The sequence below is a fragment of the Pelophylax lessonae genome (genome assembly GCF_965119305.1).
Source record: "Pelophylax lessonae genome assembly, chromosome: 10".
NCBI lineage: Eukaryota > Metazoa > Chordata > Amphibia > Anura > Ranidae > Pelophylax > Pelophylax lessonae.
In genome coordinates, this window is record NC_138777.1 from 205046623 (window position 1) to 205063170 (window position 16548).

General features: G+C 46.5%; 1 protein-coding gene across 2 annotated transcripts; it reads left to right on the forward strand.

Annotated features, from left to right (window-relative positions):
* Positions 1-1796: 1796 nt before the first annotated feature.
* Positions 1797-16131, forward strand: LOC309565885 (uncharacterized protein). Of its 2 annotated transcripts, XM_082270901.1 has the most exons (4): positions 1797-1944; positions 4828-4894; positions 10682-10776; positions 15936-16131. In XM_082270901.1, the coding sequence occupies exons 1-4, from the start codon at positions 1897-1899 to the stop codon at positions 15948-15950; spliced, it is 225 nt and encodes a 74-aa protein (XP_082127027.1). In that variant the 5' UTR covers positions 1797-1896; the 3' UTR covers positions 15951-16131. The 2 variants fall into 2 exon arrangements, with proteins under 2 accessions (XP_082127027.1, XP_082127026.1); XM_082270900.1 differs by lacking the exon at positions 15936-16131 and having other exon boundaries at positions 10682-10819.
* Positions 16132-16548: the final 417 nt, after the last annotated feature.

A 16548-nucleotide genomic window follows, 5' to 3' on the forward strand; every position in this document is an offset into this window, starting at 1 on the left:
AATACTTTTTAGTCATATGGATGAAATAAAATTTTCAATAATTTTTAAGCAATTGTGATCATCCCTCCTCTGTGGCCTCTAAAAGTCCTACTTTTCTATGTATGTGTTAGTGCTGGGAGAGGGAGGGGCAGTTCTGGGAGAGGGACGGGCAGTGCTGGGAGAGGGAGGGGCAGTTCTGGGAGAGGGAGGGGCAGTGCTGGGAGAGGGAGGGGCAGTTCTGAGAGAAGGAAGGGAAGTGCTGAGAGAGGGAGGGGCAGTGCTGGGAGAGGGAGGGGCAGTTCTGGGAGAAGGAAGGGCAGTGCTGGGAGAGGGAGGGGCAGTTCTGAGAGAAGGAAGGGCAGTGCTGGGAGAAGGAAGGGCAGTGCTGAGAGAGGGAGGGGCAGTTCTGGGAGAAGGAAGGGCAGTGCTGGGAGAGGGAGGGGCAGTTCTGGGAGAGGGAGGGGCAGTGCTGGGAGAGGGAGGGGCAGTTCTAAGAGAAGGAAGGGAAGTGCTGAGAGAGGGAGGGGCAGTGCTGGGAGAGGGAGGGGCAGTTCTGGGAGAAGGAAGGGCAGTGCTGGGAGAGGGAGGGGCAGTTCTGAGAGAAGGAAGGGCAGTTCTGGGAGAAGGAAGGGCAGTGCTGGGAGAGGGAGGGGCAGTTCTGGGAGAAGGAAGGGCAGTGCTGAGAGAGGGAGGGGGAGTTCTGGGAGAAGGAAGGGCAGTGCTGGGAGAGGGAGGGGCAGTTCTGAGAGAAGGAAGGGCAGTGCTGAGAGAGGGAGGGGCAGTTCTGAGAGAAGGAAGGGCAGTGCTGGGAGAGGGAGGGGCAGTTCTGGGTGAAGGAAGGGCAGTGCAGGGAGAGGGAGGGGCAGTTCTGGGAGAAGGAAGGGCAGTGCTGGGAGAGGGAGGGGCAGTTCCGAGAGAAGGAAGGGCAGTGCTGAGAGAGGGAGGGGCAGTGCTGGGAGAGGGAGGGGCAGTTCTGAGAGAGGGAGGGGCAGTGCTGGGAGAGGGAGGGGCATTTCTGGGAGAAGGAAGGGCAGTGCTGGGAGAGGGAGAGGTAATTGGAGGGCTGGGCAGTGCTGGGAGAGGCAGAAAGAAGACAGGGCATTGCTGGGAAAGAGAGGGGCAGTTAGAGGACAGGGTAGTGCTGGGGAAGGGGCAGGAAGAGGACAGAGCAGTGCTTTAAGAGGGAGGGGCAGTTGAAGGGCAGGGCAGTACTGGGAGAGGGAGGGGCAGGAAGAGGACAGGCCAGTCCTGGGAGAGGGAGGGGCAGTGTTGGAAGAGGGCGAGCAGTGCTGGGAGAGGGAGGGGCAAAGAGAGGACTGGGTGGTGCTGATGAAGGGTGAGGCAGTGCTGGGAGAGGGAGGAGCAGGAAGAGGGCGGGGCAGCGCAGGGAAGCAGAGTGATATGGAGCTCTAATGAATAATATAGGTCATTCCTCCACCATATTCTCCTCTCTATGAGGCTGATAATTCAGGAGTGGAGGTGGAGTCATATCTCTGAGAGCCAATCACAGCTTTGCTCTATACACGGCTCCTTCATTGTTCAATAAGCAGGCGGGAACATCTCCCTCCGCGGAGTTCTATGATCGGATCAAACATTTTAGGGCCCCGCAAGGTTCAGGTCTCCGCCTTATTACGGTGCAGTCGGGCTCCGGGGAGGAGGAGCCGAGAGAGTAAATATACAGCCCCGCCTCCTATGGCCTGCCTTGAGGAAACAATGCACATGCGCAGTGTGGGAGGAGGCGGGGACACGCACAGCATAGAGCACAGAACACCGCCTCCCGCTCAAGAACGGTTTCTCGCCTCCATGGTGCTGTTCCCGGAAGAGGCGGAGCTGGAAGGCTGACATCCGTGTCTCTGATTGGCTGAGCGGGGTGTAGTCTGTGCAGCCTGCGGGAAGAGCGGAGAGGAACACCGGGAGATGGCGGACAGTGCGGATCCCAAGACGGTGCAAGACCTGACCGAGCTGGTGAGTGCTGAGCCCGGGGGGAGAGGGGCGACACCACTATCAGGAGACATACACAGTCCCCAGGGGCCCCCATAGTGCCTGCAAGAGACACCGGACACTGCTAGGGGCGCTACCGAGTCCGCTCACTGCTCCTGAGGGCCACACACATGGAGGTCCCCTCTGTACCCCGATCAGACAGAACTCTATGACCACTGGCAGGTAAAGTGAGTGACATTGATTATCTGCTTACAATGGCATCTGAAAGTGATGGGATATATTGGACAGACAGTGAACATGTTGTCCATGAAGTTGATGTGTTGAAAGCAGAAAATGTGGATATCAGTTTGCTGTGTATGGGGCTGTGTGGCCACAGACTGGTCAGGGTGCCCCGGGTCTACAGCGCCTACAATGGGCAGACAAGCTTCGGAACCGGAACCCAGAGCAATGGAAGAAGGTGGCCTGGTCTGACGAATCGCGGTTTCTTTTACATCATGTGGATAGCCAGGTATAGAAACATAGAATGTGTCGGCAGATAAGAACCATTTGTCCCATCTAGTCTGCCCAATATATCTGAATCCTATGAATAGTCCCTGGCCCTATCTTATATGAAGGATAGCCTTATGCCCATCTCTTCCCCAGGTAAGTGTGCGTCACTTACCTGGGGAGGAGATGTTATAAGAAGGTAAGTCGGCAGAGGTAGTGCAATGCTTTGGGCAATGTTCTGCTGGGAAACCTTCTGTCCTAGTAATGTGACATGTACCACCTACCTAAACATTGTTGGTGACCGTCCACCCCTTCACGGAAACAGTATTCCCTGATGGCAGTGGCCTCTTTCAGCAGGATAATGCGCCCTGCCACACTGCAAACATGGTTCAAGAACGACTTGAGGAACACAAGAGGTTGAGGTGTTGACTTGGCCTCCAAATGCCCCAGATCTCAATCCAATTGAGCATCTGTGGGATGTGCTGAAAAAAGAGGCCCTATATGTAACTTACAGGACTGAAAGCATCCGCTACGGACGGCTTGGTGCCTGATACCCAGGGCTGCCATCAGGGGGGGACAGCCCATACACATGTAGGGGGCCCGGGCATCCTGATGGGCCCAGCTATCCGGCAGGGTAAGGAGATTGCAGGGGTGGGAGGAGCACCTGCTCTTGGTGCATTCTTTTCATGTGGGTGCAGAGGCACTGTGAGGCCCTGGGTAAATGTTGGTGGTAAAGCCTGGGGGGCCCAGGCCTAAAGCTTTGTAAGGGGCCCCAGATGTTCTGATGGCTGCCCTGCTGATACCATAGTGTACCTTCAGAGGTCCAGTGGTGTAGGGCTGTTTTGTTGGAAAAAGGGGGACCTACTCGATATTAGGTGGGTGGACATAAGGTTATGGCGTGTATGTGTATGTGTGTGTGTGTGTGTGTGTGTGTGTGTGTGTGTGTATATATATATATATATATATATATATATATATATATATATATATATACAGTAAAACCTTGGTTTGAGAGCGCTTTGCAAGACAAGCAAATTTTTAAAATAAATTTTGACTTGATATACAAGCGATGTCTTGATATACAAGTAGCGTCACAACTGGGTATAAAAGAGAAGAGAGGCGCCTCTAAGTGTAGCAATATGGTTACATTTAATGAAGGTTCAATATTTAGCAGCTCACATGGTTGATGATTAAAACAGGCACATCTAAGTATGCAGGCATCTGGGGTAAAGCTGTCCACATAAACCATCCGCACTGCCATCTTTATATCACACCCTTTCACACTGCGCTCCACGAGGGATTCAAAGTCTCGCTTTCAGATCACTCTACTGCAGGGTAGTCTTCCCAATCACAATTGCAGACTGACATCGATGAGAGCCAGTGGTTCAGAAGACGGTCTATGTGGACAGCTTTACCACGGATGCCGGCATACTTAGATGTGCCTCTTTAATCATCAACCATGTGAGTTGCTAAATGTTGTACCTTCATTAAATGTCCCCATATTGCTACACTTAGAGGCGCCTCTCTTCTCTTTTATACTCTGTAGCTCCTGCTGGATTTTGCTTCTAATCCCCTTGTGGAGGCGCCATTTGTGGATGGACATTTTATGATGACACAACCTATCATACCACCATTGATATAATCTTTGTATATAGACTATAAACTGAAAGACTTATATGAATAAATGGTTGTGGAACGAATCATCTGAGTTTCCATTATTTCTTATGGGAAAATTTGCTTTGATATAAGAGTGCTTTGGATTACAAGCATGCTTCCGGAACGGATTATGCTCGCAATCCAAGGTTTTACTGTATATATATATATATATATATATATATATATATATATATATATATATATATATATATATATATATATATATATATATATATATATATATATATATATTAGAGATGCACATTTAACCGTTAAAAAATTGCGATCTTGATTTATCCCACCCCCACCCCCCAGTATAAACAAAATGCTTTAAAATGTATCTTTTTGTTCTTTTAGGTCAAATGAGTGAACTTCCATCTAAACGTGATTCTCATTTTAGCCAGAATCGTGCAGCTCTAATATCTATCTCTACATATCAACCTCCCTCCCGTCCCATGTCTTGGCTCCCTCCCGTCCCATGTCTTGGCTCCCTCCCGTCCCATGTCTTGGCTCCCTCCCGTCCCATGCCTCGGCTCCCTCCCGTCCCATGCCTCGGCTCCCTCCCGTCCCATGCCTCGGCTCCCTCCCGTCCCATGCCTCGGCTCCCTCCCGTCCCATGCCTCGGCTCCACACCTTCCCCCATTTCCCACTCTATATACCCTCCATGTCCCCTTCTACGTCAATCCTCCCCTCTCCGTTGTAATTGTACAGCTGGCAAAAGGTGGGTCCTCTTCACAGCTCCTGATTGGTTCTTTTCTCTTTCAGGTCCAGAATCTTCTCCAGCAGATGCAGGACAAGTTCCAGACCATGTCTGACCAGATCATCGGCAGAAATATCCTTTCCTGGACATATGGTATCGCCCCTTCCAGAAATCCCACCTCCTTTATTATATTTTCTGTACTATACACAGGGAGATCTCTGATTGGATGATTGCCACAGAAGGGTGTGTGGGGCTATCAGAGACCCTGGTGCTGGAGGCCAATCTGACACCTGAGTGGAGGGGTGGTCACTGGGGGCCTTTACTGACAGTGGGGGGGGGGTCACTTGGACTCCTGGGGTTTCCCACTCACTAACACGGCCAAATTTGGTTGACAAGCCAGGAGACTCTTTCTGTGCCATCCATGATGTCAACAGAACTTAGTCCACAAACCCACCATGTTCAGGTACAGTTTCAATTGCATGAAGGGAATTGTAGTTTAATCCAGGAGCACCAAACACTAGGAGGAAATGACATGGACACTTCATGAATACCTCCTCCGGTTGCCCGGGATTTTCTCTTTAAAGGCGATGATGTGACAGACTGTACAGAGGTAATTTATTCACACAAAAAATCATGTTTGTAATTTACATAAAGACCGGAAGTAATAGGCCTTCATGTAGTGAGCGCTGCCTGTCCGCTGGCCGTCTTTCCACAACTTCCTGCAGCTTTTCTTCCATTTCTAAGGACTATTGCGTTCTACCTTGCTGCTCCCCATACAAATTCTGCCTCCTGAAACTTCCCCTCTTACAAGTCAGGCTCTGTGGAATGAGTGACACGGAAGTTATCCACTAACAGAATTCCATGAAGCAAATGAGTGGGAATTTTTAACAAAGTTCAAGATAGTTCAGATTAATAGGAGTAAGCTAGAAATAATTGAAACACAATGTACAAATGAAGACCTGGTTTTGACAATAGATACTTTAGGCTCCATTTACACCTGAGCGTATCATTTTTCAGGCGTTTTTTTTTTTTTTTTTTTTTGCAGGTGTTTGGAGGCAGACATTGACATCTAACAAAAACACTTGTAATCTGCCAAAAAAGAAGCTCCTGTAACTTTTTTGAGCCTCAGGCAACAAAACATTCTCATGTGCACAGGGGCCATTGAAATGAATGGGATTTTGCTCGTTGGGCATTTTGAGACTTCAGAGATGAGCGTTTTATGAGCTGAAATACACTCAGGTGTGAACAGGGCTTTAAAATGGTCCCAGGAGTTCAGCTTCAGGGGGATAGCCTCCAGGTGACAACTCATTAGAAGAGACACCGAGAGACCATGCCTTGGCAGAAGAGCCAATGGCCCCTTTCACACAGGCGGACCATTCAGATCCACCTGTCTGTTTTTTTGGCGGATCTGAACAGTCACCCCATGCATTCCTATGGGGCAGCGGAGACATGTCCGCTGACATCCGATCCGTCAAATCTGGACGGATGGAAACCCTATTTTCCATCCGTCGATCGGATCGGATGAGAACGGACTGACGGTCTGTTCCCATCCGATTTCCCCCATAGAGATGCATGGGGAACTGACAGCTGTGTCTCCGCACACAGCGCAGAGACACAGCTGTCCTGCTGCTCAGCGGGGGATCGGCGGCTCGATCCCCCGCTGAGAAAAAACGGAATCCGTCTGACGGACGGATAGTGTGAAAGGGGCCAATAGGAGAGAAGGCCTGGTCAAGGCCAATAGGAGAGGAGGCCTGGTCAAGGCCAATAGGAGAGGAGGCCTGGTCAGGTCCTGTAGGAGAGGAGGCCTGGTCAGGTCCTGTAGGAGAGGAGGCCTGGTCAGGTCCTGTAGGAGAGGAGGCCTGGTCAGGTCCTGTAGGAGAGGAGGCCTGGTCAGGTCCTGTAGGAGAGGAGGCCTGGTCAGGTCCTGTAGGAGAGGAGGCCTGGTCAGGTCCTGTAGGAGAGGAGGCCTGGTCAGGTCCTGTAGGAGAGGAGGCCTGGTCAGGGCCTGTAGGAGAGGAGGCCTGGTCAGGGCCTGTAGGAGAGGAGGCCTGGTCAGGGCCTGTAGGAGAGGAGGCCTGGTCAGGGCCTGTAGGAGAGGAGGCCTGGTCAGGGCCTGTAGGAGAGGAGGCCTGGTCAGGGCCTGTAGGAGAGGAGGCCTGGTCAGAGCCCCCCCAGGAGAGAACGACTTGCTGGGCAGTGCCCTTCACCCCCTAGGAGAGGAAACCTTGGCAGAAGGGACAATGTGTCAGCCAGTAAATGAGAGTATACAACCATTTCATTCTGAAAACTGTCTGGTTAGAGTTCCCCTCTAATCTGGCCCATGTTGAGGGTTATCCTTCTTTTCATCACAAGCCATCCTCTGACCCTTCTCTTAACCCCCCCCCCCCCTTCTGCCGTGTGCTGAGCTGTGTCAGTAGTACCTCTCTGTATTTAATGGAAGCCATTGTTACCGAGGAGACTGTAAACTAACAGAGCTTCGGCCTCCCTCCTGATTAATGAGGTATGGAGAATTCCTCTTCAGTGAACATTTACTTCCTATACACACCAAGGACTTTTATGTGTGTGAGAAACGGATAACCAGGACAGACTTGAAGAAATATTCCCTTCCCTGCATAGAAGATAAGAAATCAGATGTGTAGCTGCTGTGCCCATTCTAAGCAGCTTTCAGGCATATGAAGGGTTACAAGTCCTGGACAGGAAGTCTGCTGTGTGTGGCAGAATACGTTCCCCCCCCCCCCCCCCCCCACTATGTACACTGCTAGAAAAAAGTTTTCCATTTTCCATTCTGGTGTACTTGGTGAGACCCTTAGCCGGGCAAAAAAACTTAATTAGGATTTAAGAAAGTTATAAAATGGTATTAAAAAAGCAGGAAATAGTGACGATTAAGAAGGAGCTAATTAGGACTGATCAGTAAATGCAGGGGTAAAAAGAATTACATTTTATTTAAAGCGGTTGTAAAGGCAGGTTTTTTTTTTTTTTTTTTTTTTTACCCTAATGCCAGGGTGCATAAAAAAAAATCAATGTTTTAAAAAAAAATGATTTTTTTTTTTTTTTATTTATCAAATTTTATTTTAATAAAATGCTATTGGAGTAAAAATCTATCAAAAATAGTTTTCTATTTAAGATACATTAATAATTTAGTTTATTCAGCTTGAAATGAAGCTTAGTTATGTAGCATGAGGCTGTATATTCTGCAATATTTACATTTTTGGTAAACTCATTCAATAAATCCAAGCTCTGTAAGCTGAGATAACATGCACTGCATTGATGCATTCAGGCAATTTCACAGTAACCATAAAACAAGGTTCAGGAATATTCCTTTATCTCATTGTTTTGCAAATATCTATGTACACTACAAACTGTATGATTGAATCGCTTCTGATATCGCTGTTTTACTAACCTGACAACTTCCTATCATTCGCGTCTTATTATTCTAATATTTGTTTGCAAATATTAAAGATTCTAACTACCAGCAAGAATGAGTCCTTGCATTTAAAGAGCACCTGTCATTTCAGATCCATCATGGCAGCGCCTGTTAGCGGGCATCCACTCACCTGCTGCCAATATGTCCCTCCCCTTGTTGTGTCACTGCCGCATCATCAGCTATCCCATTAAAGTGAATGGGAATGTCGTGAGTCAACAGCGGGTCAGAGGAGGAGCCGTTGTGGGACAGATGACGGTTGCTCTTTAAAAACTATGATTTAACCACTTAAGGCCCGTACACACGTACCGATTGTCGGCCGTAAATATTCGGGCAACGTCCGATCGGCCGATTGTCGGCTTGCTAGTATGATGCTTCCGACAACCGACTGCGACTTTTCGGCCGAACAAAATCTGGTGTGCATGCTATAAAATTTTTGTTGGCCAACACCAGAACGGCCGATTGTTCCTCAGTCAGTACAGATTTTGGCCGACAAAAGCCAGATGAAGCTCAGAGAAGAAAAAACACATGGAAAGTTAATCATCACATGACATCACTTCTGAAGTTGGTTGTTGGCCGACAAAATTCCTGTGCAGTCTTGAGCACTTTTCAACCAACACGACAGCACTAAACAAAAGACGGCCGATCGTTCGGCCGACAATCTGTGCGTGTGTACGGGGCTTTACCGACCGTCCGCCAGAGTTTTACATCAGTCCTTTTGACACTAAATACCGGAGTTATGGAAGCAGATAGCTGCCATAACTCCGGTATTTTTTTCAAAGGCAGGGGATCGGCTTTCAGATAAGGTTGGTCCCAACTTTGGATTTGCCGCGGGATCACCCTTACGGTGCGGTGGAAGAGGTGCTCCCCTCCCACCGCGTCCCCGCTTACTGGACCCCCCGGCAGCGGAGAAAACGATCCGCTCCCGGATCCTCAGACACAGGAAGTCGAGTGAGGGCAAGATGGCCCTCACTCGACTCTATGGTCTTGGAGGACCGGAGCAACGTCAAACGTCGTTGCCTAGCAACCGGTTTAAAGGGCCGATTTTTTGTGTAGTTGTGAGGTCTGAAGTCTTTTTGAACCCCCCCCCCCCCCCCCCCAGATCTGGCAATAAAGAGAACCAGTCATGCCTATTTCTATTACAAGGGATGTTTACATTCCTTGTAAAAGGAATAATAATTCTCAATAAAAATCAAAAAATGGGGAAAAAAAAAAAATTAAAGCACCCTGTCCCCCGTTGGTTCACGCGCAGAAGCGAATGCATACACAAGTCCCGCCCATATATGTAAACGGTGTTTAAACCACACATGTGAGGTATCGCCGCGATCGTTAGAGCAAGAGCAATAACTTGAGCCCTAGACCTCCTCTGTAACTCTAAGCTGGTAACCTGTAGACATTTTTTAAAGTGTCGCCTATGGGAATTTTTAAGTACCAATGTTTGTCACCATTCCACAATTATGAAGCATGACGTGGGGTATCTATTTACTTGGCGTAACATTATCTTTCACATTATGGGAAAAAATTGGGCTAACTTTACGGTTTTCTTATTTTTAATTCAAAAAGTGAATTATTTCCACAGAAATTGCGTTTGGAAGACCGCTGCGCAAATATGGTGTGATAAAAAATATTGCAACAATCTCAATTTTATTCTCTAGGGTCTCTACTGAAAAAAAAAAAATTATATAATGTTTGGGGGTTCTAAGTAGTTTTCTAGCAAAAAAAACAGATTTTAGCTTGTAAACACCAAGTGTCAAAAATAGGCCCGGTCTTAAAGTGGTTAAATCAAGCCTTTTTACTAGTGATTTCAATTGTGATTTAAATTGACTTGATTTAAAAAAAAAAATCCACCATGCCTAATGCATTTAGGTAAAACCTTCTGGGTGTAGCTCCCCCAGCCCCCCTTATACCTACCTGAGCTCTATCTTGACCCAGCAATGTGCATGAGAGCAGCAGCTCTCCCGGGTCTCTCTCTTCTCATTGGCTCACACATAAGCAATTGGTTCCTGCTGCTGTTAATTGCAGCCAATGAGGAGAAAGTGGAGGCGGAGCTGAGCGGTGTGAAAGGACAATGTTTTTTTTTTTTTTTTTTTAAATCGCAATCTTTTATCGCTTAAGTTCATGCCGAATGTGGCTTTGAAATCACGGGACTTCTGCGCAATTTCAAAGCTGCCGGTCATTGCGATTTTCCATGTGCATCTGTGCATGCAAGTCGCACATAAAATTGCCACAAATAGTGCAGGAAACTTTTCAAAGTCTGTGCAAGTCCGAGTCTCACCAACTTGAACAGTTCCATAGCCAGAAATGGGGTGCGACTTGTCTGGTCTTGACTTTTGTATCTCTCTATTTCCCGTCTGAAAAATGAATATAAATCTTGTATTAGTGGAGCTGTTTTTTTGACAGTAGCAGCTTGTACACCACCTGGGGGGGGGGGGGAGACTTTTTTTGACCCCCCTCCCCCCACATCGCCACTGTATTTGTGCTTTCCTTAATCCAAACACTTGATGAGATGAGTACACGCATTGATGACCTGGAGAAGAACATTGCAGATCTCATGACACAAGCCGGTGTGGAGGAGGAGGACCCGGGCAACAAGGTCAGTGCTTCTATTTCCATTGCACATAGAGAATGAGAGCTTACACTCTGTCCCCACCACAGTCACACACTATTAATAATAAAATGGAAAAAATACCCCACGCCCCTGTTGGACACCAGCAGCAAACTCGAAACACTGGAATGTTGAGAATAAATACAAATAAAAAAAGGAGTTGCGCTAGTATATAAACTGATGGAAGTCCATATATATTGAAATGCTTGAAAATGCAGGCATGCACAATCAACAGTATATAAACTGATAGAAGTCCACATTTATTGAAAATGCTTGGACATGCAGGCATGTCCAATCAGCAGATTATCCACCCAGCTGTTTCATCAGTTTATGCAAGTGAGAGTTCCCAGCCACCACACACTGACTCTTACCAGATACTGGTGAAATTAAAGCAGTAAGTGGTTATAGGACCACTACAACATTTCTCCTGAATCATACAGCTCCAGTAAATCTTCCAATATCCACCACTTCCAAACTCCAATTGTTAGGAAAAGATATGACATAAGGGCCAAACTCCCTTCAAAATCCTGATGGCACCGCAATCTCATACAAAATGGGAGACATAGAAGGGACAGGCCCATAGTGCATTATCTCAAGGCAAAATTTTTTATTAGAACATAAGTAGGGTATGCACTCACCCAGTTGATGTTTAAAACAGGCACATAATAAAACAGTAGGGCACCAGAGCCTTTCAGCCGTGTTCCTCCGAATATAACCAAGAAAATGGCCGACCTTGGACTTCTGGGTGTGACATAGTGACGCTTGGCTAGCTCCTTCTGACGCGTGTCGTCATTACGACGTCTTCAAGGGGGCGTAGCCAAGCGTATGCGTCACAACCCTTAAATACCTTAACACCATAGGACCTAAATGGAAAGCACCTGTGAATTCAATCAAGGTGCGGCCAACACGGAACCGGAAGTGACCTAGGCGCTCCACTGACAAACACAGGAAGCCACAGGATACACGATCGGAACCGGAAGTTCAAAAATAAACTAATTCCTTGGGGGACACAGTCCCAAATACACAATTAGAAATAATTGTAAATGGAAATATATAAATAAATTGAAAAACGCCACACACGGAAGTCTGGGAGGAACACCGTAACAAAGAGGCCACATCGGTACACTATCAAAAATTACATATGTGAAAATACATATAAAATGAATCATGTATGAAGCCATAGGTGAAAATCAACTAATTATGAGTATGACATGAAAAGATTCATCTTTTCATGTCATACTCCTAGTTAGTTGATTTTCACCTATGGCTTCATACATGATTCATTTTATATGTATTTTCACATATTTAATTTTTGATAGTGTACTGATGTGGCCTCTTTGTTACGGTGTTCCTCCCGGATTTCCGTGTGTGGCGTTTTTCAATTTTATTTATATATTCCCATTTTACAATTATTTCTAATTGTGTATTTGGGACTGTGTCCCCCCAAGGAATTGGTTTTATTTTTGAACTTCCGGTTCCGATCGTGTATCTTGTGGCTTCCTGTGTTTGTCAGTGGAGCGCATAGGTCACTTCCGGTTCCGTGTTGGCCGCGCCTTGATTGAATTCACAGGTGCTTTCCATTTGGGTCCTATGGTGTTAAGGTATTTAAGGGTTGTGACGCATACGCTTGGTTATGCCCCATTGAAGATGACGTAATGACGAACCACGTCGGGAGGAGTTAGCCAAGTGTCACTACGTCACACCCGGAAGTCCGAGGTCGGCCATTTTCTTGGTTATATTCAGAGGAACACTGCTGAAAGGCTCTGGTGCCCTACTGTTTTATTATGTGCCTGTTTTAAACATCAACTGGGTGAGTGCATACCCTACTTATGTTCTAATAAAATGTTTTGCCTTGAGATAATTACACACTATTAATTCTACTTTTATATAGCTCTGACATATACTGCAGTACTGTACAGAGAACATTCACATCAGTGTCTGCACCAGAGGAACTTATACTTCAACCCCTTCACGCCGATGTAACACACGCACATGCCTGCCTGCCTTTACATGCACATGAACTTTAATGTTATCCCAGTCTTATTCTGTAGGGTTCAATATGGAGTTGGCCCTCTCCCCCTCCTTTTCCTTCTCTCCTCCCTCTCCGTTTGGAGCAGGAGAATTTATTTTGCACTGTTTAGTGATAGGTTATGATAATAACAAGAAATATACAGCTAAATTAACCACTTCCAGCAAACTGACATAGCTGTACGTCGACTCGGAGAAGTGGTTGTACCGGGGTGATGCCTGCAGCTAGAGGCATCATCTCGGTATCATTTTTTTAGCCGGTGGTCGGCTTTCAGGTGATAACGGCCAATGCGGCATGGGAGCCGCTCAGCTCTTCCCCCTCCTGCTGCCTTCCACGGCTCTGCCCGGGTCTCCCGGTGGGAGGTCGGATTCCCAAGGCCCTACCACTAGAGCGATATTCTGCAAGGTTTGGAAGAAATTTACCTCTTGGTTGTCTGAAAAGCAAAGATTATCCCCCAATGTTCCGTCTATTTTGGATTTTTTTCAGGAGGGTGCCCACAAGGGTCTATCCCTTAGTACCTAAAGGTGCAGACTGCAGCCATTAGTATTTTTCTCCAATTCTCCTTTCTGGAAATACCTGTGATAGGGAGTTTTTTTTTTTTTTGCCAAGAGTTGTCAGATTATGTCCTTCTTGGGACCTATCTCTAGTCCTTCAGGCCTTGGTGACTGTTCCTTTCAAGCCCCTGAAGAATTTACCGGTAAAATTACTTGCACTGAAAACTGCGTTCCTGATTGCGGTTATGTCGGCTCGCAGGGTCAGTGAATTGCAGGCCTTCTCAATCAGGGAGCCTTTCCTTATCATTTTTGATGATAGAGTAGTGTTAAAAACTGATCCAGGGTTTTTACCAAAGGTAGCCTCTACCTTTCATAGATCACAGGATATTGTGCTACAAACCTTTTTGTAATTCTCCTCCAAGAAATTAAAAAGAAAAGGATTTTAATTTTTTGGATGTCAGAAGGGTTCTTCTAGCCTACCTGGCCAAGACCTATAGAAAGTCTGAAACCTTATTTGCTCTTTTTTTTTTTTCTGGGACACACAAGGGTAATGGAGCCTCTAAGGCAGGGGTCCTCAAACTATGACCCTCCAGTTGTTCAGGAACTACAATTCCCATCATGCCTAGTCATGTCTGTGAATGTCAGTTTTACAATGCCTCATGGGATGTGTAGTTCCGCAACAGCTGGAGGGCCGGAGTTTTGAGGATCCCTGCTCTTAAGGCAATTACTGAGCCCTACAGAGTTAGAAATGTTGCTCCGCCTTTTGTGCGCATTCAACAAAAGCCTTGTCTTTGTCCTGGACTGAAAGGGCTGGTGCCTCACTGGAACATGTAAGGCAGCTACCTGGTCTAACTTTTTTCGACCTTTGTTGGACATTATCGCCTGGACCTCCTTTCTTCCCAGGAACAGGCGTTTGGTCCAAAGGTGCTCCAGGCAGTAGTCCCTCCCTAAACTGGTAAGTTCTGGCTCATCGTCTCAGGGGCTGTCCTGGAAGATGACTTGAGAAAAGCTGAGTTAGACTTACCAGTAACTCCTTTTCTGAGAGTCTTTCCACCCAGTGATGTCTTGTATTTTATGTATTAAGCATATGTTTTACAGGAATGTCCTATGGTTCTCATAAAATACTAAAGAGTGGGGTTAAAGTGTTTCCTGTCCTGGTAGGAAGACCCCTAGGTGTACACTCTGGTTGGTTCGGCACTGAGGCCAGTATTCACCACCCATTCGCCCTGGTGCCGCAAACTGACGGAGTGGGCTAAGCTTTTATGCTCCCCCCTGCCTTTGCTGAGCTGGAGGACCAGCTGGTCCAGGGTCTGCAGTTTATCTGTAAAGCATCTTTGGATGCGGCTCTCCTAGTGGCTCAGCTCTCTGTTTCAGCAGTGGTCCTTCGGCGTGTCTTTTAGCTTAAATGCTGGTCTGCGAACCAGACTTCTAAAAAGGCCTTGGCTGATCTTCCCTTTTCAAGGGGGTTTGCCTGTTTGGGGCTACGCTGGATGACATCATTAAAGGTCTCATGGGGGGAAAGAGTACTTTTCTTCCGCAGGCTACTACCCTCCTCGGCTCATAAGTTGTTTTTTTTTTTTTTTTTGTTTTGTCCCTCAGGACACCCACACCGATTGTTGGCCGTAAATTTTCGGCCAACGTCCGATCGGCCGATTGTCGGCTTGTTAGTATGATGCTTCTGACAACCAACTGCGACTTTTCGGCCGAACAAAATCTGGTGTGCATGCTATAAAATTTTTGTTGGCCGTCAGCAGAACGGCCGATTGTTCCTCAGTCAGTACAGATTTCAGCCCACAAAAATGTGATGATCAAGACTGGGCATGCTCAGAGAAGAAAACACACGAAAAGTAGACCAGAACATGACATCACTTCTGGAGTTGGTTTTTGTTGGCTGACAAAATTCGTGTGCAGTCTAGAGCACATTTCAACCAACACAACAACACTGGACAAAAGACGACCGATCAGTCGGCCAACAATCGGTGCGTGTGTACAGGGCTTTAGCCTTGGGAATTTTTTGCTGTTTCCCACCCCTCGTGTTGAACACTGCTTTGGGACTTCCCAGTGGTCAAGAATGACAGGAGCGGTGTTCATCTAATGAACGAAAGAGAAGGTGGGATTTTTGACTTACCGTGGAATCAATTTCTCTTGTGTTCATTGATGAACGCAGCACCCACCCCTCTGTGTAATTCTCCTGACAGTAGCAGGAAGAGTGAGTATACCCCCTGGGACTGCATATGGGTGTAGCCAGAAGTTTGTGGTTTTTTTTTTTTTTGTTGTTTTTTTTTCTGCCTAGTGTCCTGCTTCCTGTAGGGGGCAGTATAATGGCTATGAAGATCAGGAGCTGTGTCCGTAAATGAACATCAGAGAAATGGATTTTAGGGTAAGTGAAAAATCCCTTTTTTTTTTTTTATTTTTTTGCTTACTATTTTGGGCCAGTTTTTCCTAATGAGGTTTTAAAAAAAAATAAAAATCCACCTCGCTAGTAGCTGTGAGATAGAAATAGAGATATTACGCGTTTTTTTAAAAAAAAATTTTTTAACACATTGCAAAATTGTGTTTACATGCAAAGGTTGTGCTTACCACATGTGGTTTCAGCTAATTGGTCGCTCTCTCTCTTTTTCCAGCAGGCCCCCAAGTGATTCCGAGTGACAGTGACATTTTCTATCGGGATTGTCATCTGTTGAAGTTTTCTAATTCCAGTTGTGATAGCGGTCATTTAATATTGTATTGTATATTTAGAGTGTTTGTTTTGTACTTTATGATGACCTGTGATGTCACTTTTTATTTTAATCGTATACGGTAAAATAAATGTAAAATAACCACTCTGCTTTGGTTTGTTTTTCTTAAGAACGAGGAAGAATAGACTGTTTGTTTTAAGTCTATGAAGGTAAAAATCCAGTCCCGTTTACTACACCTGACCAGAGAGAATTAGTTTAGAGGGTGACACTCTGTGAACCAGATAGGGCCCGGCCCATCCACCGTCCCCCATAACAGCTATATGTTATGGGGGGGCCACACCACTGCCCGGGGGTCGGGCCCTAACCGATAGAACCACAAATGTCAGTTATCACCAAAATAGAAATTGAGGGAAACAACTAAGGTTTCTAAACGACTAACTTCCTGTGGTGTCTTCAGGACTGGAATTAAAAGAAAACTCCTCCAGTTGGTTTTAGCTGTCCCAGACTGACTGCTGCATGTAACGGATCAACTGGCACTCCGACTGGGTACCTCCATTGA

Excerpts from the sequence above, each read along its gene's own strand:
- LOC309565885 (XM_082270900.1), top strand. The coding sequence starts at position 1,897 with ATGGCGGACAGTGCGGATCCCAAGACGGTGCAAGACCTGACCGAGCTG. Across the intron at positions 1,945-4,827 it reads TGCAAGACCTGACCGAGCTG|GTCCAGAATCTTCTCCAGCA; the intron begins GTGAGTGCTGAG and ends TTTCTCTTTCAG. Across the intron at positions 4,895-10,681 it reads TGACCAGATCATCGGCAGAA|TTGATGAGATGAGTACACGC; the intron begins ATATCCTTTCCT and ends TAATCCAAACAC.